This window comes from Staurois parvus, unplaced genomic scaffold (genome assembly GCF_062004578.1).
Source record: "Staurois parvus isolate SC_StPar_1 unplaced genomic scaffold, SC_StPar_1.0 ptg001642l, whole genome shotgun sequence".
Classification (NCBI taxonomy): Eukaryota; Metazoa; Chordata; class Amphibia; order Anura; family Ranidae; genus Staurois; species Staurois parvus.
In genome coordinates this window covers 1,815,550-1,840,030 of record NW_028319438.1, presented here as the reverse complement: position 1 = coordinate 1,840,030, position 24,481 = coordinate 1,815,550, and the positions used below count along the sequence as shown (strand labels likewise).

Here is a 24,481-nt window from a genome sequence, read left to right as displayed (position 1 = left end):
CAGTAATAACCCCAGATCTACTAATTCCCTGCTCAGTAATAACCTCCAACTCTGCTGATTCCCTGCTCAGTAATAACCCCCATCTCTGCTGATTCCATGCTCAGTAATAACCCCCAGCTCTGCTGATCCCCTGCTCAGTAATAACTCCCAGCTCTGCTGATTCCTCGCACAGTAATAACCCCCAGCTCTGCAGATTCCCCGCTCAGTAATAACCCCCAGCTCTTCTGATTCCCTCCTCAGTAATAACCCCCAGCTCTTCTGATTCCCTGCTCAGTAATAACCCCCAGCTCTGTTGATTCCCTGCTCAGTAATAACCCCCAGCTCTGCTGATTCCCTCCTCAGTAGTAACCCCCAGCTCTGCTGATTCCCTGCTCAGTAATAACCCCCAGCTCTGCTGATTCCCTCCTCAGTAATAACCCCCAGATCTACTAATTCCCTGCTCAGTAATACCCCCAACTCTGCTGATTCCCTGCTCAGTATTAACCCCCATCTCTGCTGATTCCCTGCTCAGTAATAACCCCCATCTCTGCTGATCCCCTGCTCAGTAATAACCCCCAGCTCTGCTGATTCCCCGCTCAGTAATAACCCCCAGCTCTTCTGATTCCCTGCTCAGTAATAACCCCCAGCTCTGTTGATTCCCTGCTCAGTAATAACCACCAGCTCTGCTGATTCCCCGCTCAGTATTAACCACCAGCTCTGCTGATTCCCCGCTCAGTAATAACCCCCAGCTCTGCTGATTCCCCGCTCAGTAATAACCCCCAGCTCTGCTGATTCCCCGCTCATTAATAACCCCCAGCTCTGCGGATTTCCTGCTCATTAATAACCCCCAGCTCTGCTAATTCCCTGCTCAGTAATAACCCCCAGCTCTGCTGATTCCCTACTCAGTAATAACCCCCAGCTCTGTTGATTCCCTGCCCAGTAATAACCCCCAGCTCTGCTGATTCCCCGCTCAGTAATAACCACCAGCTCTGCTGATTCCCCGCTCAGTAATAACCCCAAGCTCTGCTGATTCCCCACTCAGTAATAACCCCCAGCTCTGCTGATTCCCCGTTCAGTAATAACCCCCAGCTCTGCTTATTCCCCGCTCAGTAATAACCCCCAGCTCTGCTGATTCCCCGTTCAGTAATAACCCCCAGCTCTGCTGATTCCCTGCTCATTAATAACCCCCAGCTCTGCTGATTCCCCGCTCAGTAATAACCCCCAGCTCTGCTGATTCCCTGATCATTGATAACCCCCAGCTCTGCTGATTTCCCGCTCATTAATAACCCCCACCTCTGCTGATTCCCTGCTAAGTAATGAACCCCAGCTCTGCTGATTCCCTGCTCATTAATAACCCCCAGCTCTGCTGATTCCCTGCTCAGTAATAGCCCCCAGCTCTGCTGATTCCCTGCTCAGTAATAACCCCCAGCTCTGCTGATTCCCCGCTCAGTAATAACCCCCAGCTCTGCTGATTCCCTGCTAAGTAATAACCCCCAGCTCTGCTGATTCCCCACTCAGTAATAACCCCCAGCTCTGCTGATTCCCTGCTCAGTAATAACCCCCAGCTCTGCTGATCTTCTGGTTTGCTGATCCTCCTCTCTCTCTGGTACCCTCTCACCTCCCACTATATTGCTGCCATGCTGCTCACAACATGTGACATCTTCTAGTTTCTGACACTCCAATCCCCTAGCTCTGCTGATCCTCTGCCACTGAGTCCTCTCTCTCTCTCTGGTCCACTCTCACCTTTCACATACCATTCCCACATTACGCAGCACACGTGCCGTCTGCAAGTTGCTCAGGTTTGGACCCCGCTCACCTTCCTGATGCTCAACACCACACGTATAAGTAAACTTATAAATATATATATATTCTTTTTTTTTCTCTGTACAGTTTGTAATTAAATTTGGATCTGCTTTGTGGTGCTACAAAATGTTTTGCTCAGCCAACTGAGTTTGTTAGACAGGGCATGTCTGAATGAAAACAGTTGGCTCTTTGCAGTCACTAATTACATGAAACACTAACAAAGCTCCTAATACCATGTGATCTAGGCTGAGCTTTTCATCAGAGGGATATTTGCAGCAGCAGTTTTTTTATTCACAAGGTCACAGAAGGTCTTTATACTCCCTTAAAATAATGGGATTCAGTAAAGTAAACATGTCACCTATTGATTGATGTGAAGTGTACATGACAGGTCCTCTTTAATATTATTTATGAAGGTTACCCAAGGCTTTTTGCAGCCAATTCAGGAAACACAATCCATGTTTGTGCAGAGAATGTTTATGAAAGAAGAATGACAGAGCGACTCTTCACTCCCGCGACGTGTCTCTGCCCCTCCTCCTTCTGATGCTTTCATTGTGCTGTCCAATCACACGTCAGAAGCTTGGGCAACACGACAGCTCAGCAGAGTTTTAAAAAAAAATCAACAAAAAATATAAAAAACAGTATTACAAATAAGACAGACCCCCCCCCCCCCACACACACACACACACAATTATTTTATTATATTATATTAAATTATATTGTGCGTTAGAAATAATAATCTGATTATCTGCTCACTGTGACCTTCTCACAATGTGCATTAGAAGGCCCCTCTGCAAAGTGTGGTCATAACTGTGTTCAGGGGCGGACTGACCATTTGGAAACTCAGGCACTGCCCGAGGCCTTGGGGTCAGTAGGGGGCCCCATGAGATGCCCCTGGTACCTTTTTCATAGGCTTTTTTGAGTTTAGGCAAGGAAACAGGGGCCCCATGATCCCCTATTGCCCGGGGGCCCCATGAGTTGTCAGTCCGCCCCTGACTGTGTTTTCAGAATTTCCATGTTGGAGCATGTATAGCAGTGGATAAATGAAGGCAGGTAATCTTGGAAGGAGCTTAGCATTTAGCAGAGGAGCCTTGACTCAGCAGTGTGGCTTCCACGTATATTTGCGAATGTGTGCAACCAAACCCTCTGCGTGAATGTGAATTGTTAGACAGAGCCAGTTTGGTTTGTTTGCAGGCTGGCTGGTAAGTGTGCTGGGATATATATTTTTTTGTGCACCTTACATTAAACTCTAGTTATCAATTGGGGTGGTTTCCATTTTTGTATAGCTTGTTCACTGGATTAGACGCCTTCCGCTGTCATTGTGCTTTTGCTGGTCTTTCAATGTGTCCCTGCGCCTTTAGGAGGGGTGAGCTCCCTCCAGGCTTAACCAGTGCTATTTGTGCTCCAGCCAGGGGTGTATATACCACAAGGCAAACAAGTGCCTTACCTAAGGTGGCATTTTTCAGGGGGCAGCACCTCCCCCCAGAAGAAGGGATGAAAGAAGGGACATGCAAGCCATGGCAACCAGGTGGGATCTGAGAGAGGCTGCGGGCTGCTTGATGGTGTATGTAGAGCCTGACTCTCGTTCTTGGGGGTGTCTGGAGCTGTGAAGATGAGTGTCTTTCTCTCTTTCGCCAGGGAGGGGGGGTAGTGGAAGGCTCTCCCAGGTGGGGGGCAGGGGTGTTGGTCGGTGTCCGTGGGGGCAGACGATTTTTGTGTTGCCTAGGGCAGCACAAAACCTAAATACACCACTGGCTCCAACATGGAGACTCTCAGATATAGAGCTAGGACTGCACCTAGCAGGGGAGCCTTAGCGCAGCTTCCACGTATATTTGCAAATGTGTGTAACCAAACCCTATGTTTTTAACATGTATTGTTAGACAGGGACAATTTTGTTTTATTGAAGGCTAGCTGGTAAGTGTCTTAGATTGTAAGCTCCCAGGATCAGGGCCCTCCTATCCCTCTTGTATTGAACTGTATTGTTGCTGTATCGTCTCCCGTTATATTGTAAAGCACTGAGCAAACTGTTGGCGCCATAAATCCTGTATAATAATAATAATATATGAATCCTGTATAATAATAATATATAAATCCTGTATAATAATAATATCTATATATAAATCCTGTATAATAATAATAATATATAAATCCTGTATAATAATAATATATAAATCCTGTATAATAATAATAATAATAATAATAATAATGTGTGCTGTTTTTTTGTGACTATAGCTCACCAGTCCTTCGAAATGGTGGCTGCATTAATTTTCTTTTTTCTGGTAAAATACATATTCTGCAATAATTTGATTTCAGAGCTTCATCTTTACTTGCTCTGGAGCTCAAGTATAACTATTAATGATAAAAGATGGAACTTTTTTGAATAACAGGTTTCAGTACTGTCACTCTACATATTAAAAAATATTTTCATGCAGAGTTGCAAACTTATTTAATTGTCTACTTTATTCATGAATACCAAAATGCATAGCATGAGCCCTGGACTACCAAGGCCAAAATAAAAGTTAAGGGACCACAGTGGCTAAATGGTTGGCACTTCCGCCTGGCAGTACTAGGGTAGCTGGTTCAAATCCCAACAACAGCACCACCTGCCTGGAGTTTGCATGTTCTCCCTGTGACTGCGTGGGTTTCCTCTGGGTACTCCAGTTTCCTCCCACACTCCAAAGACATGCTGGTAGGTTAATTGGCTCCTGTCTAAATTGTCCCTAGTATGTGTATGTATGAATGTGAGTTAGGTACTTTAGATTGTACACCCCTTGAGGGTTAGGGACTGATGTGAATGTACAATATATATGTAAAGCGCTGTGTAAATTGACGGCCCTATATAAGTACCTGAAATAAATAAATTAAGGGACCCGGTAGTCTATAAGATTATGCATTGTTAAGTGCTGTGCTCACAATGGATAAGAAAACCTCTTATGGATAACTTACAGCCAAAGTGGTGGCTCTTCTGCCAACAACATTCTCCATGAAAGGCAACTGGACAAGCACAAAACAAAAATCATGCAGGGTTTTTTTTTTTGTATCATATTCAGTCTTTTTAAATAAACATTTACTGGGTAATAATGACATTGCTCAGTTTCTAATGTAACCCAATGCAGAAAGGACAACAATTTTAGTTGAATAAACAGACTTCAAGATTTCGTAAAGGTATGGACATGATTTAGAACAGAGGTCAAGACTTGTAAAAAGATCTGTTTAAGTCCATTAATGGGGCATGGGATGGAAACATAAGGTGTGTAGCAAGTTAGGAGTGGGAGACGTAGAATTTGCATGGCATACGTTTAACTACACATGCTTCTTTTAGGAAAAACCTGCGCCACCAGGGGCGGACTGACCATTTGGGAACTCGGACACAGCCCGAGGGCCTGGGGTCAGTAGGGGACCCCATGAGATGCCCCTGGTACCTTTCATAGGCTTTTTTGAGTGTGGTTTGAGTGTGGGTGAGGACACAGGGGCCCCATGATCCCTTATTGCCTGGGGGCCCCATGAGTTGTCACTCCACCCCTGTGCGCCACGTAATGTAAAGGACAGACGCATCTGAGATGTCAGTGCCAACTAGTTTTCTGAAGGTGCAGGTATCAGAGCTGGTGTCCTCACCTTATCTTTAGAACTTATGCAGGCCATAGATGGGTCGAAAATCGGCTGATTTTTCGGCCGAAAATAAAATTGGCCGATTTTCGGATCGTTAGTGGGTTAATAGGTCAGCCGTTTTTCGGTATTTTGGCAGATTTTTTTTTATCGGTAAAGTTTGAAAAAAATCGGCCGATTTTGCCGATTGGCCGATTTTCGCGGCAAGGATGGGCAAATCGGCCAATCTTTTTACCTATAAAAAATCTGCGCATGAGCAGTGACCTGCAAGAGGAAGACAAAAAGAAGAAGAAGAAGAAGAGGATGAAGAAGAAGAGGGTGAAGAAGAAGAGGATGAAGAAGAAGAGGGTGAAGAAGAGGATGAAGAAGAATTCCAGTCCGGCAAAAAGTGTCCCTGCAGAGAGCTCCCCTATTTCTTTGACAGTTCTTTGACATTTATAGCGGCTGCAACAATGTATCTATTTGTTTCTGAATAAAAACATCTGTATCCGAAATGGATACAAATAGATACAATGTTGCAGCCGCTATAAATGTCAAAAAAATAGCAGAGCTCTCTGCAGAGACACTTTTTGCCGGCTGTAGACAGGATAAAAATCTGCCGATTTTTTTTACCGTTCCTGGTAACGTCGGCCGATTGAACGACCGATTTTTCGTTTTTTTAAAGAAAAATCAGCCAGTTTTCTCCCCATCTATGGCCTGCATTAGAGAACTGTCATCCCAAAACAAATGGCCAGTCATTGCACCTGAGCTACATTCTGACTCATTAGGTCACAGGTGTCAAACTGGCAGCCCTCCAGCTGTTGCGAAACTACAAATCCCATGAGGCATTGCAGTTACAAGCATAACTCCCAAAGGCAGAGGGACTTGTAGTTTTTCAACAGCTGGGGGGCTGCCAGTTTGACACCCCTGCATGAGGTTGTTAATCAGGATCATGCATTTTGGACCTGGAATCCACACCTTAAAAAAGTCATCAATGGCACCAACCCATATTTTTATCCTTTAAAGTGGCTTTAAATGAGGACTTAAACTCCAAGTTATTGTCTTCATTGTATCAATAGAGAAAGTGGTAAAGAGGTTGAGTAGTAGGGTAACAAAATCTTGATAAAATTTGATTTTCTGATATTGTACTGTCATTCCACATGGTGATATATTAGGCATTTATTCATGGAGAATTAAAAGGTATTGAAAGGTCTACTTTATCCATAAATAGAGCACTGCATAACATGAATGCTGGGCTGCCAAGTTCTCAGGTATAACAAATACAAAAGGACCTGGTAGTCCTTAAAGAGGATCTTCACCTTAGAAAGAAAAAAGTCAGCAGCTACAAATAATATTGCTGCTGACTTTTAATAAAAGGACACTTACCTGTCCAGGGATCCAATGCTATACATAGAACTGGCAGTTTTCAGGTCCCCAGCACCGGCTTCACAGTCCGCTTTTCACTGTGCATGCGCGAACCACTCTGAACATTATGAATGGTCCAGCAGCCTTCTGGAACCTGTGACATGTCCCAGAAGACTGTGGGCACAGAGAAGGGGGTCAAACTTCCACTCAGATTGCCTAGATAGGTGGGAGAGTCTACCTATCACAAGTTACCCGCTCTCCCCCCAAAACATTTTAATGTTCTAAAGGTGGTAGAGGAGGGGGGAAGGAGGACTTAAAGTGGAACTTCCCTGTTAGGGTGAAGTTCTGCTTTATACATATGCATTATTAAATGCTATACTCACAATGGATAAGGACACCTCTAGTAGATAACGGATGACCTTAGTGGTGGCTCTTCTGCCAACAAAAATTATCTGAGCAGCAACTGAACAGCCAACACCCAAAAAAACCCAAAAAAAACACGCAGGAAATGCTTTTTGGAATCCTTTTCAATCTTTTTTAAATCAACATTTTCCTAGATAATATTGACATTACTCAGTTTCTAATGTTATCCAATGCAGAAAAGAAAGGATACCAATTTGGGCTGAACTAAAAAGACTTCAAGATTCCGTAACGGGTAGACACGGGACAGAAAGAATATTAATTTGAGGACAGGTAGCAACTACTTGTTTAAGTGCATAGGCAAGGGATGGAAATATGTATAGCAATATTTGGGGAGGAGAGAGGGAAAAAAAAATCATATTTCAAGTGCTTAATTAGGAATGCTTAATTCAACAAATTAAACATGTACAACCGAGCCACCTAATGTAAACTGATGAGGGTAGAAGTGTCTGAGATATCAGTACCAACTACCTTTTTAAACGTGCAGTTTCAAGAGCTGGCATCCACATCTCTTCTTCATGACTTAGTAAGTTTTCTACCCAACAGAAGAGTGCAATCAGAATAACTGAGCTGCATTCAGACTCATTAGGTAGTTATACCAGAATCAGCATGTTGGGCCTGAAATTCATCAACCCCATATTTTTATGCTCAAAGGTGACCTTTGAAGTGGACCTTAACTCCAAGCTACTGTCTGATGTGTATTATTACGGAGGTAGGAGACTGAATGACATAATGCTGATTAATCTGCTTTCCTGGCATGATACTGTTGCTCTACATTGTGCATATTAGGAATGTATTCATGAAGGCTTGCAAACTTGTGAAATTTCTACTTTATCCATGGGTGCAGCAATACATAATGCATTTTGGGCTACCAAGTCCTTAGCCATAACTACTGCAAAAGGACCTGGTAGTCCGTAAGCATAAGCATTAGTAAGTGCTATCCTCACAATGGATAAGAACACCTTTATGGATAACTGATGGCCATAGAGGTGGCTCTTCTACCAATAACATTCACCAGTAGGGAGGAGTTAAGAGATTAAGTATGGTAATGAAATTTTGATAAATTTGCCCCCCTGCCATTATACTGTCACTCTACATGGTGACATATTAGTCCAAGAAGTAATACAGAAAAAGAACCACTCCAGGTTGGTCCACCTTTCCTCAGCCCTCAATCCGTGGAAGGATGCAGGCTCAGCTCATGACTGTATACATATCAAGATCTATGAAAACAGATAACTGCATACCATTTCCATATAGAACTTCAACTCCTGTATTCAAAGGTGTTAAAATCAAAAGTATTTAAGAGACATCAAGGCCTTAAACGCAGTAACAGTCTCCTCTGAGGGTTTGTGATGTTGTCCCTGAACAAGGGTGGACTGAAAACTCATGGGGCCCCCGGGCAATAGGGGAACATGGAGCCCTGTGTCCTCACCCACACTCAAACCACACCCAAAAAAGCCTATGAAAGGTACCAGGGACATCTCATGGGGCCCCCTACTGACCCCGGACCCTCGGGCAGTGCCCAAATTCCCCAAGGGTCAGTCTGCCCCTGTCCCTGAACTACTTTTGATTTTAACACATTTGAAGTTGAAGTTCTATATGGCAACTGATGTGGAGTAATCCGTCTTCCTTGATCTGCACACATTAGTAGATGTCCACGCCAGAAATTATCGCTTTGTTTCGATTCGGAATAATTTGTTCATTGTAGAATTTGTTTTCTTCATATTCATTATGTTGAACTGACTCATTTTCAGAATTAGTTTCATTTCTTTGGCATTCGTTTCGTATGTTCATTGGTCAAGGTGGATGCAAAAAATTTTGTAGATTTTTGGGAAGATTGCTATATATTAGTTTTCGATATTTCAGATAGATTCGTTAATCATACATTGAAACTATTTAATATTTTCAGATGCAATGGAATAAATAAAGCAAAATTTGGCAGCCCGAATTTTTCTAACCTAAGAATTGAATTAAACTGTGGAACTGAACTAACTGACTGAAAATTACAAATTCAATGTAAATCACAACTTTACTTGAATCCAAAATATGGAAATTCTAAACACTGAATTCCTTTCCCCATGGGCCCAAACTAGTATTACATCATGTGACGTCATCCGAATGAAACAAATGCATTCGTTAATTTCACTATAACCTTTTTTGATTCATTGACATTCCTTGCTATGTCCATTGCGAGATTCATATACATCCAAATCTCCGAAAATAAAATTTGCATCGTAACCCCTTGACGCCTCCCGGCCCTTTAAGGGTTTCAGAAGCTGGGAGGCGGGGCGGGTTTAGGGTCATGTGACCGCTGTGACACGCTGTCACAGCGGTCACATGATCGGGAAAGGTCCCGATCGAAAGAGGAGCTCAGGACCTTTCCGTGAGTACCAGACATGTGTGCAGGGAAAGGTCCCAATCGAAAGAGGAGCTCGTGACCTTTCCGTGAGTACCGGACATGTGTGCTGGGAAAGGTCCCGATCGAAAGAGGAGCTCGGGACCTTTCCGTGAGTACCGGACATGTGTGCTGGGAAAGGTCCCGATCGAAAGAGGAGCTCGGGACCTTTCCGTGAGTACCGGACATGTGTGCTGGGAAAGGTCCCGATCGAAAGAGGAGCTCGGGACCTTTCCGTGAGTACCGGACATGTGTGCTGGGAGCGCGCAGGGCGCGCGCTCTCAGCACATATGTTTTTTTTAATAGAACGCAAATGTGCAGCCGCTCGGCGTCTAGGCCCAAATGCTGGGAGGCCACACATCTGTGTTCGGCCGATGCGAAGAGGTTAAAATCGATTTGTTTCCAAACGAAATGCACATGTCTACATATTCGAAATTGAATAACAGACTTGTAAACCTATTGAAAGGTCTACTTCAATCATGGTACATCAATGCCAAACCTGAATTTTGGAATACCAAGTCCTCAGCCAAAACCAATGCACAAGGACTTCGTAATCCATAAGCAAACTCATCATTAACAGTTTTTCTCACAATGAACAAACACACCTCTTATGAATAACTGATGGCCATAGTGGTGACTCTTCTACCAACAACAATTGACTGAAGAGCAACTGGAGACGCACACAAAGAAAATCACACCGGAATTGTTTTTGGGGGGAATCTTATTCAATCTTTTTTTAAATCAACATTTTCTGGATAATATTGACATTACTCAGTTTCTAATGTTACCCAACGCAGAAAAGCAAGGACAACAATTTCGGTTCAACTAAAAGGACTTCAAGATTCTGTAAGGAATGGACATTTTTTAGCGCAGAGGTTAATTCAAGGACAGCAAAGACTTGTTTAAGTGCATAGGCAAGGGATGAAAACATAAGGTGTGTAGCAAGTTTGTAGGTAGAGGGGACACAGAATTCGTATGGCAAAGTGCTTAACTAGGAATGCTTCATTTAACAAAACAATAAAATAATCCCAAGCCCCCTAATGTTAACCAATGAGGATAGAAGTATCTAGGATGTCAGTGATGACTAGTTCTCCAAAGGTATTGGTTCCAAGTTGGCATCCTCTTTGTTCCTTTATGACCTGTCAACCCAAAAGAACTATGCAATCAGCATACCTGAGCTGCGTTAAGTTGTTATTCCAGGATCTGCATGCTAGCCATAAAATTTGCACCTTCAAATAGTCATCAATGACATGGATTCATATATTATCCTCAAAGGTTGCCTTTAAATGGGACCTAAACTCCAAGCTTTTGCTGTGTATTATTAGGGAAGTGTTAAAGAGGTTGAGTAGGGCAATGGAATGTTGATGGACTAGCATGACCAGGAGATCCATCTGAACACCAGTTTTGGGTCATTTGATGTAAAGTCACAATGAAGAGCTGATGTCAGCAGAGATTGTACCCAAATGGCTGTCAGGTCACATGGCCTAGTGCTGGGTTTAGGTCATGTGACCCAGAAGCGGAGCACTACAGGTTCCAAATGTACACCAAATGGGTAAGTTGATGAACTTTTTAAATTACTCCCACCCCTAAAATGAATCTCTGATTAATTACAAACCTAGAGATCAGGTCCACAACTGTTCTAAGATATGTTACATTTTCATTTCATTCATTTGTGACAAATTATTCCTCAGCCCCAACATCATCCCGTACAAGGAAAAGGAGGAATGTTGAGAAACTACTTTTTAACTAGTTCCAAAAAAATTCAGTTGTTTCACAAAAAAGGAAAGCATATATACAAAAGGGCATTGCTGGATACAAGCCTGCACCTAGAGAAAGTATCATTAACGTGGACCACACCCCCATCAATTTGTTAATCATTTTCTCTTTTTTTTTCAATGTGATGGGAATTTTCAGATACATTTGTCTTTTGTTTTTTTTTTATGTGCCACGTATGTTTAGCTTTTTCTTTTTCCAAAGAAAATTTTAATTCATGCTGGCCACACGCCCATCAAATTTTTAATTTTCCTTTTTTTTTTAAATGTGATTAGAATGTTCCAGACATATTTTCTTTAACGTGCCATATACGTTTGCTTTTTTTTTTTTTTTTTTTACCAAGGATGATCCAAATTCATGATGGCCACACCCCCATCATTTTTTTTAAATATGACAGAAATTTTTAGGCACATTTTGGAGTTTTTTTTTTTTTTTTAAGTGCCATGCACATTTACTGTTTGTTTTTATGTGCCATTTCCATTTGCTTTTTTTTTTTTAGATGATCAAAATTCATCCTAGCTACACTCCCATCTATTTTTAATTCTTTTTTCCGAAATGTGAAAGGAATTTTTAGGAAAATGTACTGTTTTTTTTTCCCAAGAAGATCCAAACAATGTGATTACAATCAAAGTTACATTTGCTCCTTACAAAACTTCGTACAAATAGATTTACCTTCGTCATGATAAAAAAAAACCAAAATGTCATTACACTACACGCGCTACAATCCCGTCGCTTCTCTATCTTAATACAACCTTAAAAAAAGCAATTGAAAGCGATGGCAATATGTCCATACGGCATTTTCCATAGATGCAAACGGAATATCTAAATGATTAGCGCCATGGGTGCCACAAGGTGCTCTTTTTTGTGCTTTCAATTGGCAGCAGCGGGCTCTAATAATGTGCTTACAATTAAGTGCTTGCATTCTATGTTAAGTGCTTACAGTTGTGTGCTTCAGTCTTGAGCCAGGGATTGTGTGTTTGAAGGGAATCTATAGGCTTTTTAAGATTTTGTTGATATACCTATGAAAGAGACCAGCTTCATATAAATAATCTTACTACTATGTACTATTTTTTTTTCTTTTTTGTTAAATTCTATGCATAATTTCTAAATACAATATAAATGTGCATAAAGCCAGGTTCTGCTTACCGCTAGTGTAGCAATGGTTCATTGCTGATCCTCATATAACCCTGAAAGTGTAGCAGCCTGATTGCAATACTCTACGTAGGCTCTATTGACCTAAAAAGCACCTCAATGCTCATGGTAGCCAAAAACTGTGTGATCTGGGCTGTTGAGGCCTTGGATCCCATAATATAAATCAGAAGCAGCTATTTGTTCAAGGCAAGTGAGAGGTCATTTTTAACTCAAAATAAGGATGTGATTTGGCGTTGCTGACATGTGTACATGTGCTTTTGGGGAAAAAATTCCAACAGTTGAGTGCCTACAAATTGTAGAAGTGAGCTTCTAGTTTGCATGTCTATAGGCTTTGGTTATCCACTTATGTTTGGGTGTGTATGGATGCTAGTTTTGTTGATGGATGTGGACCTTGCCCATAGGTTCTCCTAATGAGCCAGTGGTATGTGCCTACAGTAATATATCTAGGTTGTGTGTCTACAGATTCTAGAGAGGTAGTCCAAGTTCTGGTAGCCTGACATTTGAAGACTTTAAGTTAAATGGAAGATATGGGTGGAAGGGTTCATTTATGCTTGAGAGACAGGGTGACAAAAACCTATGAAAGGGATATTTACGCAAGGACATTCATCATTCCAAGTCTTATTACTTGTTTTTCCAAAAATCTATCTCTAAACTTTTTTTTTTCTGTTTTTGGATACAGTGGAGAAGGGTTAGAAACCTCCTTATATTTTTAATTTACAATGTCTAATGAGATGGCCAAACCAAAGGTCTAAGATTCCAAAATCATTAAATATTGGTATCAAGTCATACACAAGAAAACATAAAACAACCAATTGGTTTCAGGGGCTCATGGATCTCCCCCTTCTTCAGGACTATAAAACATATGTAGAAATGTTTTAAAGGCCTGTAGAAGGGGGAGATTTATGAGTCGCGTTGGATGTTTTATTATATAATTTTGAACTATAAAAAGACTTTTGGCATTAAAGGCTTTGGACACTTACAGTAGACCTTTGGTTTGGCATTGAGATGTACTTTAACTATTTAACTCATCTGACTCACCTTTTAAAAGTCTCAGTTTGAAGCAGAGAGGAAAAAAAAGGGACAACATATCGTCTAGAGGCCCAGAAGGGTTGAAGAGCTGAAGTTAGAGTGGTAAATACTGGATAGTTATGGCACCAAAACAGCGAAATGGTCCACCAAGCTATATGCCTTTTGAATTATTTTTTTTTTTTACCAATCAAGAATTAATCAGCAATTCCTTTTCTTATATTAACTTTTCTGTCATTTAACATCTCTTTTAAGAACTTGTTCTATCATTATTATTTGTCCATGTGCTTACTGTATATAACTGTTGTTTAATATCAATATAAATAATTTATATCATTTTCTATGTTTTTTGGTTCCATCTGTGAAAAAAAGTCTTAAAACTGTACAGACACCTTAAATCCACCCAGGGCAGAGACTGGATTCTTATATTTTGTGGTTGCACTGGTGGTAAGATTATACACCAATATTGCCATCCATGACCCCACCCAACTAGGACTAATGCTTTGAATTATGTATACATGACAATGGCACTAATCAGTCTGAGTGACTTTGCTGTTTCTTTCGAAATTCCTGTTTCCTGCATGAGAATTGATCCTGTAAGAGAAAAAAAAGGAGTATACTTAATGATTATCGAACAGAGTGTTCTATCTCTATGGACAAAGAACTACAGTAGTGACCTTAGGTACTGACTACATGAACATAATAGTCAAGTGTTTCTATGTAATGTAGTGCTGGTAGTATGTTAAGCAGGATTACAATGTTTTAGTGAATATCCTATGGTCAGTAAATAATAAAAACCTATTCATATCTTGAAATGTACTAGGCACATTTTCAAAGGAGAGGAAGCCAAGTTGCGGTCTAGCATTTATGAGATTGCAAACCAGTGACATCAGAGGCACTTTTTAATCATGAAAATGCAGCCTCCATCTTCTCTAGAGACCAGTGTCACTAATGGCACTTCATATTTATGAAAATGTGTCCAAATTAATGTGTACAATCCCTGGAGACAAGTGACATCACTGACAGACACCTCATATTCATGAGAAGACAGCCCATCCAATCATTAGAGACCAGTGACATCACCTACATTTTGTATTCATGAGAACATTGCCCATCCAATCACTAGAGACCAGTGACATCACCTACATTTTGTTTTCATGAGAACATTGCCCATCCAATCACTAAAGGCCTCTTCATATTAATGAGAATGCAGGCCATTTAGTCACTAGAGACCAGTGACATCACCGACACTTAATATTCATGAGAACACATTCCATCCATTCTCTGCAGACACTTCATATTCATGAGAACACAGCCTGTCCAGTCTCTACAGACACTTCATATTCATGAGAACACAGCCTGTCCATTCACTAGAGACCAGTGACATCACTAACACTTCATATTCATGAGAACACAACCCATCAAATCATTAGAGATGAGTGACATCACCGACACTACATATTTATGAGCACACAGCCCATTCAATCACTAGAGACCAGTGACATCACCTACATTTTGTATTCATGAGAACATTGTCCATCCAATCACTAGAGGCCTCTTCATATTAATGAGAATGCAGCCCATCCAATCACTAGAGACCAGTGACATCACTGACACTTAATATTCATGAGAACACAGCCCATCCATTCTCTACAGACACTTCATATTCATGAGAACAGAGCCCGTCCATTCACTAGAGACCAGTGACATCACTAACATGTCATATTATTCATGAGAACACAGCCCATCCATTCTCTACAGACACTTCATATTCATGAGAACACAGCCTGTCCATTCACTAGAGACTAGTGACATCACTAACACTTCATATTCATGAGAACACAGCCCATCCAATCATTAGAGACGAGTGACATCACCAACACTACATATTTATGAGCACACAGCCCATTCAATCACTAGAGACCAGTGACATCACCTATATTTTGTATTCATTAGAACATTGTCCATTCAATCACTAGAGGCCTCTTCATATTAATGAGAATGCAGCCCATCCAATCACTAGAGACCAGTGACATCACTGACACTTAATATTCATGAGAACACAGCCCATCCATTCTCTACAGACACTTCATATTCATGAGAACACAGCCCGTCTATTCACTAGAGACCAGTGACATCACTAACACTTCATATTCATGAGAACACAGCCCAACCAATCATTAGAGACCAGTGACATCACTGTGTTAGTGATGTCACTGGTCTCTAATGATTCATGAGAACACAGCCCATCCATTCACTAGAGACTAGTGACATCACCGACACTACATATTTATGAGAACACAGCCCATCCAATCATTAGAGACCAGTGACATCACCAACAATTTGTATTCATGAGAACACAGCCCATCCAATTACTGAAGACTAGTGACATCACCGACACTTCATATTCATGAGAACACAGCTCATTCATTCACTACACACACTTCATATGCATGAAAATACAGCCCATCCATTCACTAGAGACCAGCGACATTAATGACACTTCATATTCATAAGAACGCAGCCCCTCCATTTACCAGAGACCAGGGACATTAAGGACACTTCCTATTCATGAGAACACAAATTCACAAGAACACAGCCTGTCTACTCACTAAAGACCAGTGACATCACCAATAATTCATATTCATTAGAATGCAGCCGCCCATTCACTAGAGACCAGTGACATCACCAATAATTCATATTGATTAGAATGCAGCTGCCCATTCACTAAAGACCAGTGACATCACCAATAATTCATATTGATTAGAATGCAGCTGCCCATTCACTAGAGACCAGTGACATCACCAATAATTCATATTTATTAGAATGCAGCCGCCCATTCACTAGAGACCAGTGACATCACCAATAATTCATATTTATTAGAATGCAGCCGCCCATTCACTAGAGACCAGTGACATCACCAATAATTCATATTTATTAGAATGCAGCCGCCCATTCACTAGAGACAAGTGACATCACCAATAATTCATATTTATTAGAATGCAGCCGCCCATTCACTAGAGACCAGTGACACCACTGACACTTGAGAACATAGTCTATAAATTTAGTAATGACCAAAAAACCACATACTCAAGAGAATCTAGAGAATTCAGAGTTTGCTTCATGAGCAATGGTTAAGTCCACAACCTCGCTTCCTCTGCTCTCCAGCTAACTTCCACATTTTAAAGTCAGAATGTGTAGTGCAAATTATTGCATACTTCTAAATATTTCTCCTATACAGGTAATTATTGCACATAGCTACCTGATAATATCTCTCAGGTACCTATCTACATGTACCCTACAAAAGGTGTATGTGTATGTATATATACATACATTACAGTGCATTTTTCTTACCCTCCCTTGCTCTTTTGAAAAGTGCAATAAATATATAAATATTTTATCACACTCAGTTATCTCAGTACAGAGTACAAAACCCCAACCCTCCCTTATGTTGCTTCAAACTCCCCTACTTGTACCGCATATAAATAAATATATTATATATACACACACAGACACTCATATATACCCTCACATGTATAGTGCAATGTTAGCAACATAGTACAAAATGGAAAGGCCTCCTTCTTGTTGTATATTTACAGCTGAAGGCAATGGTATCTCAAAAGGAATTGCTAATTTTGTACTTTATCATTATTTAAATCCTCTCAGGAACTGAGGAAAGTAGATTTAACACACCTCCTAATATGTAAAAATAAGTGCCACAAATCACCTTATTTTGGTGCAAAAGTTGTTAACTGTTAGGGAAAAAAAATAGGATAAAAAAAAGTTGGGGGCTCATCCGGGATGACATGAACCATTACTTTGAATAACAGTTATCTGTACAGGGAAGCATACAGGTTATTGAGCATGATCTATGATTTTGTTCTTTAAGAGAATGACATATGTACAGTAGCGACAATACGTGTATAAGGGGTGTAGTATCATGGATCAACATGTACAGTATGTTTTATGTGTAGGCTCAGCTAAAGGAGGCTGTTAGTATTACTGAAATGGGGTCAATCCTGCCCCCTTGCTTTAAGTTGGGCATGAAGGCCCTCTATATATCTGTTTCTAGGAGATATTGCTCTGTGTACCCTTTTTCCAGTTGAAAACCTAATACATTAGTGCAAAAATCAGCCATTGGCCTCCACATGCTAGGCGGAAGGAACAGCTGGCATTTTACATCTGCTGGTAACAATGGTACGTGTGCAGCTAGGTGAGACAACAACTGCTCTTGTGCCCCCCTCAAACCAGAGCCAAAGACATCAATATTGAGGTAGTAGCAGAGAGGCCCTGCCGGGACAGGGAATGGTGCAGTGCAGAGAGAAGCCACCCTTGGCCGAACGCTGTCATCTGCCATCCAGCGAATAGATTTGCGGCGAAGCAGATCATGATTGCCAGGCAAGGCTTGGAAGGGCTGCCAGTCCTGTATGACTGTTTGATTGGGCAGAAGATCCTTCAGTAGGCCCCCACGCTCCAGGAAGACTCCTTGGACCTCTTCGGGAGACAAAAGGATAGGTGGAGGAGGACGTGATGGCCCAGGGGGTAGTGGAATGGAAGATAATCGGGAGGAGAGTTCAGGTGCATTAAAACGAACAAGCAGTATGCCCTGGTAAGGAAGTTAATGAAAAGAAAGCATAAGGGGAGAATATTTTTATGGAAAATGGAACACGAGGAAAGGACAGGGAGGCAGAGAGAAAAAACAAATTTCAAAATAAAGCTGGAATAATGTCATCTCCTGTTCCATCACAGCTATCTTCTGTTGTCCCAAAACATGCAACCTTACCTGTTTCGCTATGACTTTGTATTTGTTGAGCTCCTTTGGAGTCAGCTTGTCATCCCTGGTCAACCTCATTACTTTGACACTTGGGTATCGATGTTTCACCAGCTGGCAACCAAATCTTTGGAGCACTCCAGCTATTCCTCTGCCTCTCTCCCAGGGTGCCACACGGAGCCCCTCTAGAAGAGCTGTTTCCCCTCCATCCACCACAAACATAGAAAGGAGGCCAATCTAAAGTATGGGGAGAACAAGATCATCAGGGTTCCACATGTGAACAAACTTCTCACCTATACCTTACCTCCAGTATCCACTTTTCTGTCAAATTGAACACTGCTAGTCAGGGTGGCTAAATAGACAACTTGACATTTGCTACCTATTATTTTTCATTTAAAGCTATGGTTACCCCTAATCCATGCCCCTTTTCATTTGAAGCTATGCTTACCCTAATCCATGTCCCTTACTTGATGTTATCAGCCTGCAGCCAACATTTTGGATCATGTAATAATCTCAGTCCTGAACAAGGTAGCGATTCCTATGGGTTGTAGTGGTGGCATCGCAATAAAAGGTCAATGCTGTCATATGCACCTCTGCCTTTTTATCTGCCCATGTAGGCTGATAGACAGCATAGCATACTACCCTCTTATATCATGCCTAATATAAGTATTATGCATCTACATTTGGTTACTATCTACTACCGCCTAAGTGATCTCTCTTCCTAGGCTGCATCTCTTGAAATAGAATCAAGAAAGTGAGATCATCTGAAAACATTTTAGAAGATAATCTTTAGGTGCTTTTATAAATTAGTGCTATAAGTCAACATTTGGGGGAACTGCCTATCTTGTGTCCTGGTTGTCTGCTTTAAAAGTATATCTAATTTTAAGTCATCAGAGTTTATTAATAATACAGTATATAAATTAGTCAAAATACTCTACCTGCAGATTCTTTTTTCTTTCTGAAGATTCTAACAATAAGGTTGATAATCATTTATGTAGATGCTTGAGGGCAATCTGTGGCCAAACTTAAAAAGGCTAAACATTGGTGGTACAACATTTTTCCCTCAACCATCTAAAAGCTGCAACATCACGTTTAAGCCCATAGAAGTCAGGCTATGTGTAATTGTTTCATTTGCTTCCTATTGCTGTGGAATTGATTTCCTTCACTCCAAAATGCTTAGCACTAAACACTAAAACGAAAACCTGTAGGAGGAGCAAGTTCATATGTCAGTCGGTGATGACACATCCTTACAACATCTCCTTCTTTCTTGGCCAGTATCACCATCCGGTCCTTCTCGTTCACCCAGCTGTGATATCTGCTGGGCAGATAATCCAATCCTCCATATATACCATGAGACATAGACACAACTTCTTCGAATTCCTTCTCTGTGGCCAGCACAAATTCTAAGTCCCCATCTTGGGGGAAACCAGGAATCGCTTCAAGCTTCATGTGGGAGCCACTGGAGCAGGGGAAACTATGGAAAAAAGTGAGGAAGCCACAAAAACTGCAGCAGAAATTATGGACCAACCAAGTGGTGGGAAGGCTCAAAAACTGGTCAAAGAATATAGATCCAGGGAGTCAGTCCAGGGAATCTAAAAAACAAAAAGGACCCAGTCATAAACAGTAGAGACAGGAAGATAATAAGAAGACCTACAATCTATAAACTGGATCTATACTCTAATTTTAAATTATTTCAGCAAATATAAGCTTTTGGTCATGTGACCAACACAGGAAGCAACTTTGAGCTGTGATGTGTCCTGAAAAGGTAAGTATTTCAGACCTTTTATTAGTATTACTGGATGGCGATTAGGTAAAATATTGGCTTCTTTTGAGACTCTTGGACTCCAGTAGTCAGATCTCCATGATGAAGTTCCAACATCTGCCAACAGGTCTCACCCAACCCGTTGCAACAAGAGAGCTCTCAATTGTCTTGCTGCAAACTCTGTAACCTAAACTAAATAAAAAATATATCAGGGCAATCAAGATCCTCTCAAAGTGATAATAGCAGGTGGGCAGTCAGGATTAAAAAATAGTAATCTTATTCTGAGATCCAAGTGGACAAAAGAAACCAACTGGTATTTTAGTGGGCCATATTATACCCAAAATGGAAATGTCAGCTTTTGGTGGGCTGACCCCTAAGCTGTATTTATAGCCCAAATTTTTTGTTTTGGATAAATATTTGAAGCCCTGTCAAGTTTTTATTGCTGTTTTTGTTAAAGCTAAGCAAATTGACTCTCTGTGTATCTTAGTGACGTTAACATGCTGTGTCATGTTGTCATCAGAACAAGTGTTATGGTAAATCTTCCAATGGTGACAAATAAGAATTTGAGTTTCTCTCGCTGATGTGTCTCTGGGACAGGAAAAGAAGGAAAATCTCAACATCAAACCAATTGACACCCTTCCTGACTCCATCCAAACTAAAAAACAAGTTTTAGCTATATGTACTGTACACATTAAGGCACTAACTTATAGTTGTTTGCATATTAAAACTATGGATATTGGATGTACAAAAGCTGCTGGATCACCATGCATTGGGATATGGCCTTAAAGTGGAACTTCAGACAGCAGTCATACTAGCTTTTCACATCACTATGGATGACATGTTGAACATATCTTTAATGATTTCTATGTGTTTGTCTCTCGGGAGTTGGCTTTGCCTTATAAAAGGCTGATAACAGTAGTCATCCTTCGTATTGGATGACACTTGTAAAACATGGTGGTGACACTTTTGTTGTCACCTCAATTCTCATATGATTTTCAGTGAGGCTCCATACTTTTTTCTACATTATCCAACAATGGGCTGTAGAGAGTCTGTTATTGAAACCTGTAGCTCACAAATTACATCACTGATCTTGTCTCCAAATATCACTAAAAACAGGGGCGGACTGACCATTTGGAAACTCGGGCACTACCCAAGGGCCTGGGGTCAGTAGGGGACCCCATGATATGCCCCTGGTACCTTTTTCATAGGCTTTTTTGAGTTTGGGCAAGGACACAGGTGCCCCATTATCCCCTATTGCCCAGGGGCTCCATGAGTTGTCAGTCCGCCCCTGACCCAAACCGTACTCTCCGCTCCTCGCACGACCTCCTGCTCTCTAGCTCCCTTGTCTCCTCCTCCCATGCTCATCTCCAGGACTTCTCCAGAGCTTCCCCCATCCTCTGGAATTCTCTACCCCAATTTATCAGACTATCTCCTACTCTGCTCACTTTTAGGCGATCTCTGAAAACCTATCTCTTCAGGGAAGCCTATCCTGCCCTCAGCTAATAATGGAATCTTCTACTCTTCCTACCAGTTCATCCCCCACAGTTATTACCTTTAGTACCACTAGCCCCTCCCTCCTAGATTGTAAGCTCCCAGGATCAGGGCCCTCCTAACCCTCTTGTATTGAACTGTATTGTTGCTGTATTGTCTCCAACTATATTGTAAAGCGCTGAGCAAACTGTTGGCGCTATATAAATCCTGTATAATAATATAATATTATTATTATTATATTATTATTATACAGTATTTATATAGCGCCAAAGGGTTTGCTCAGCGCTGTACAGTAGCAAGGGGAACAGAACATGAGACAAGACAGTAACAATACAATACATGAGGGGTTCGAGGGCCCTGCTCTTTCGAGCTTACAATCTAGGAGGGAGGGGAAGGTGGTACAGGAGGAGATGGCTGTGGGGGATGGAGTGGTGGGAGGAGTGGAGGAGGTTGTTAGGTGAGGTCAGGTGTTAGATGAGGGCAGGGTAGGCTTCCCTGAAGAGGAGGGTTTTCAGGGTGCGCCTGAAGGTGAGGAGGGTGGGTGACAGTCTGATGGATTGGGGTAGGGAGTTCCAGAGGATGGGGGAAGTCCTAGAGAAGTCCTGCAATCTGGCGTGGGAGGAGGAGACCAGGGAGCTAGAGAGTAGGAGGTCCTGTGAGGAGCGGAGGGCACGGGTAGGGTAGTATCTGGGTATCAGGTCAGTTATGTAGTTTGGGGCGGTGTTGTGAATGGCTTTGTAGGTCAGGGTTAGCAGTTTGAATTTGATACGTTGGGCAATCGGGAGCCAGTGAAGGGATTGGCAGAGGGGGGAGGCAGATGTGGAGCGGTTGGTGAGGTGGATGAGTCTAGCCGCTGAGTTTAGGATCGACTGGAGTGGGGATAGCAATTATAATAATTATAATGTCCCCCATACCAACATGGAACTCAGCAAGAAACAACAAGAAATGCAAGCAAAGTGCACTATTGTAGCAATAACCAAGCTTTGCTAAATTTTATATTATTGTGCCAATCATTGAAGTGTCTGCATGCCACCTGTACTAATAAGAATTGCCACAAATCTTGCCCACTTATACTGCCAGCTTCCAGTTAGCACCTTAGATTTCAAAAATGTCCACTGGAACATATACAGTTTCATCATGTTCCTGTGGTACTACTCACATGTAGCTCACACTAGAGTAAAATATTCTCCTGTGGAAATCTTGAGCCTTGCAGTGGATGGGATAAATATTACCAGTGATCAGCAACTGATCAACGCGTTCGGTATCACTGTTCTAAAGAATTCTCATTAGTGAGGAAAGTATCAATCTCCAGGCAGGTTTTGGGTTCTAAATAAAATGATAAAAGGATGCACAGTGCGATGACAACAGAACCCTAGCTGAAACACCAGATTCCTACCAAGGTCTGCCAATTAATTCTACCAGTGGATTTGAGCCTACAACTACCAAAAACAGAAAACAAAATGTTTATTTACTTGTCATTGCTAATAACATCCCCAAAGGGACTATATGGGTACTTCAATCAGTCTAAATAATCAATATTTGCTTAGTATACACTATTTATTTGATTAGTTTCCAAGTTAAAAACAAGACAGATCTTTAATAAAAATGAGTGCCTCAGGCAATTTGTACAGTAATTAACGTTCTCCTAAAGAAGTGACTGAGTTGTCACAAAATGCGTACAGAAATTCCAGCCTCAAGCCATCAAGGTCAGGAAAACTATTGAATCACGTCTAATAAACAGTGATCAGCCATAACTTTTGAAAGGTAAAGTGAATAACATTGATTGTCTCGTTACAATGGCATCTGAAAGTCATTAGGACATATTAGGCAGCAAGTAATCATGTTGTCCCTGAAGTCGATGTGTTGAAAGCGGAAAAATTGGGCACTGCAGTTTATGTATGAAGCTGTGTAGTGGCAGACCAGTCAGGGTACCCCCATGCTGACCCGCGTCCACAGCCAAAACTGCCTACAATGGGCATGTGAGCATCAGAAATGGAATATGGAGCAGTGGAAAAAGATGGCCTTGGTCTGATGAATCATGTTTTCTTTTACATCATGTGGATGGCTGGGTATGTGTGCATCGTTTACCTGGGGAAGAGATGGCACCAGGATGCAGTATGGGAAGCAAGCAAGGCGGCGGAGGTAGTATGATGTTTTGGGCAATGTTCTTCTGGGAAACCTGGGGTCCTGCCACTCATGTGGATGTTACTTTGACACGTACGTAAACATTCAAACAAACAATTCCCAACGCACATATTCCTATAGTTGGGTGCTGCAGTGTCCACTGGCTGGAACCAAAAGACATCAAAGCACAGTTATGTCACCAACATACCATAAATATCCAGAACAGGTCCAGAGCTTTATTCAGCAATCACATCAAAATAACTGAAGCAGCGTTTCAGAGCCACACAGGGCCCTTTCATCAGGCATGCAATGAAGGGGCCTGTGTAGCTCCAAAACATTACTTCACTTATTATGATATGATCGCTGAATAAAGCTTTGGACCCATTCTGAATATTCGTGGAGTCCTGGTGGCATACCTTTGCTTAAACATTGTTGCAGACCATGGAAATAATGGATTTTTGACCGCGCTCTAATATTACCGTGTTGATAATATATATATAAATGCTGCTAATTAATCTATACTGCAATAATATTAACTTATCCACCGCATTACTAAGGTTGATCAAAATATAATACTTTTTGAAAAACTTTTTTGCACAACCTTTTTTTTATGCACTATTTTGTGGCTGAACTTTACTAATTCATATATATATTTTTCAAAAATATTTTTTTCATTTGTTTTTATTTTTTTCATTCATTTTTTGTTTTATGCAGCGCTTGAACATCTCATTTTATTAATTTATTTAGTTTTAAAGAAATACTACAAAGTTATTTTTTGCTTTTTCACATTTGCACAGTGAATTCTATGAATTAATTTATTTATTTTTATTGAGATACC

At 41.2% G+C, this 24,481-nt stretch overlaps 1 protein-coding gene across 4 annotated transcripts in view; it reads right to left on the bottom strand.

The window, feature by feature from the left end:
• Positions 1–10,247: 10,247 nt before the first annotated feature.
• Positions 10,248–24,481, bottom strand: part of NAT16 (N-acetyltransferase 16 (putative)) — a 40,675-nt gene continuing 26,441 nt past the window's right edge. For 2 of the 4 annotated variants that reach the window (XM_089663248.1, XM_089663249.1), the window contains exons 2-4: positions 19,518–19,858; positions 18,279–18,503; positions 10,248–18,101 (exon numbers count right to left, since the gene is read on the bottom strand). In XM_089663248.1, coding sequence (XP_089519374.1) covers positions 17,550–18,101; positions 18,279–18,503; positions 19,518–19,715 — 975 coding nt within the window. In that variant the 5' untranslated portion in view covers positions 19,716–19,858 and the 3' untranslated portion in view covers positions 10,248–17,549. Of the gene's footprint in view, positions 18,102–18,278; positions 18,504–19,468; positions 19,859–24,481 lie in introns of those variants that run through there. The other 2 variants (XR_016308600.1, XM_089663250.1) reach the window with 2 other exon arrangements.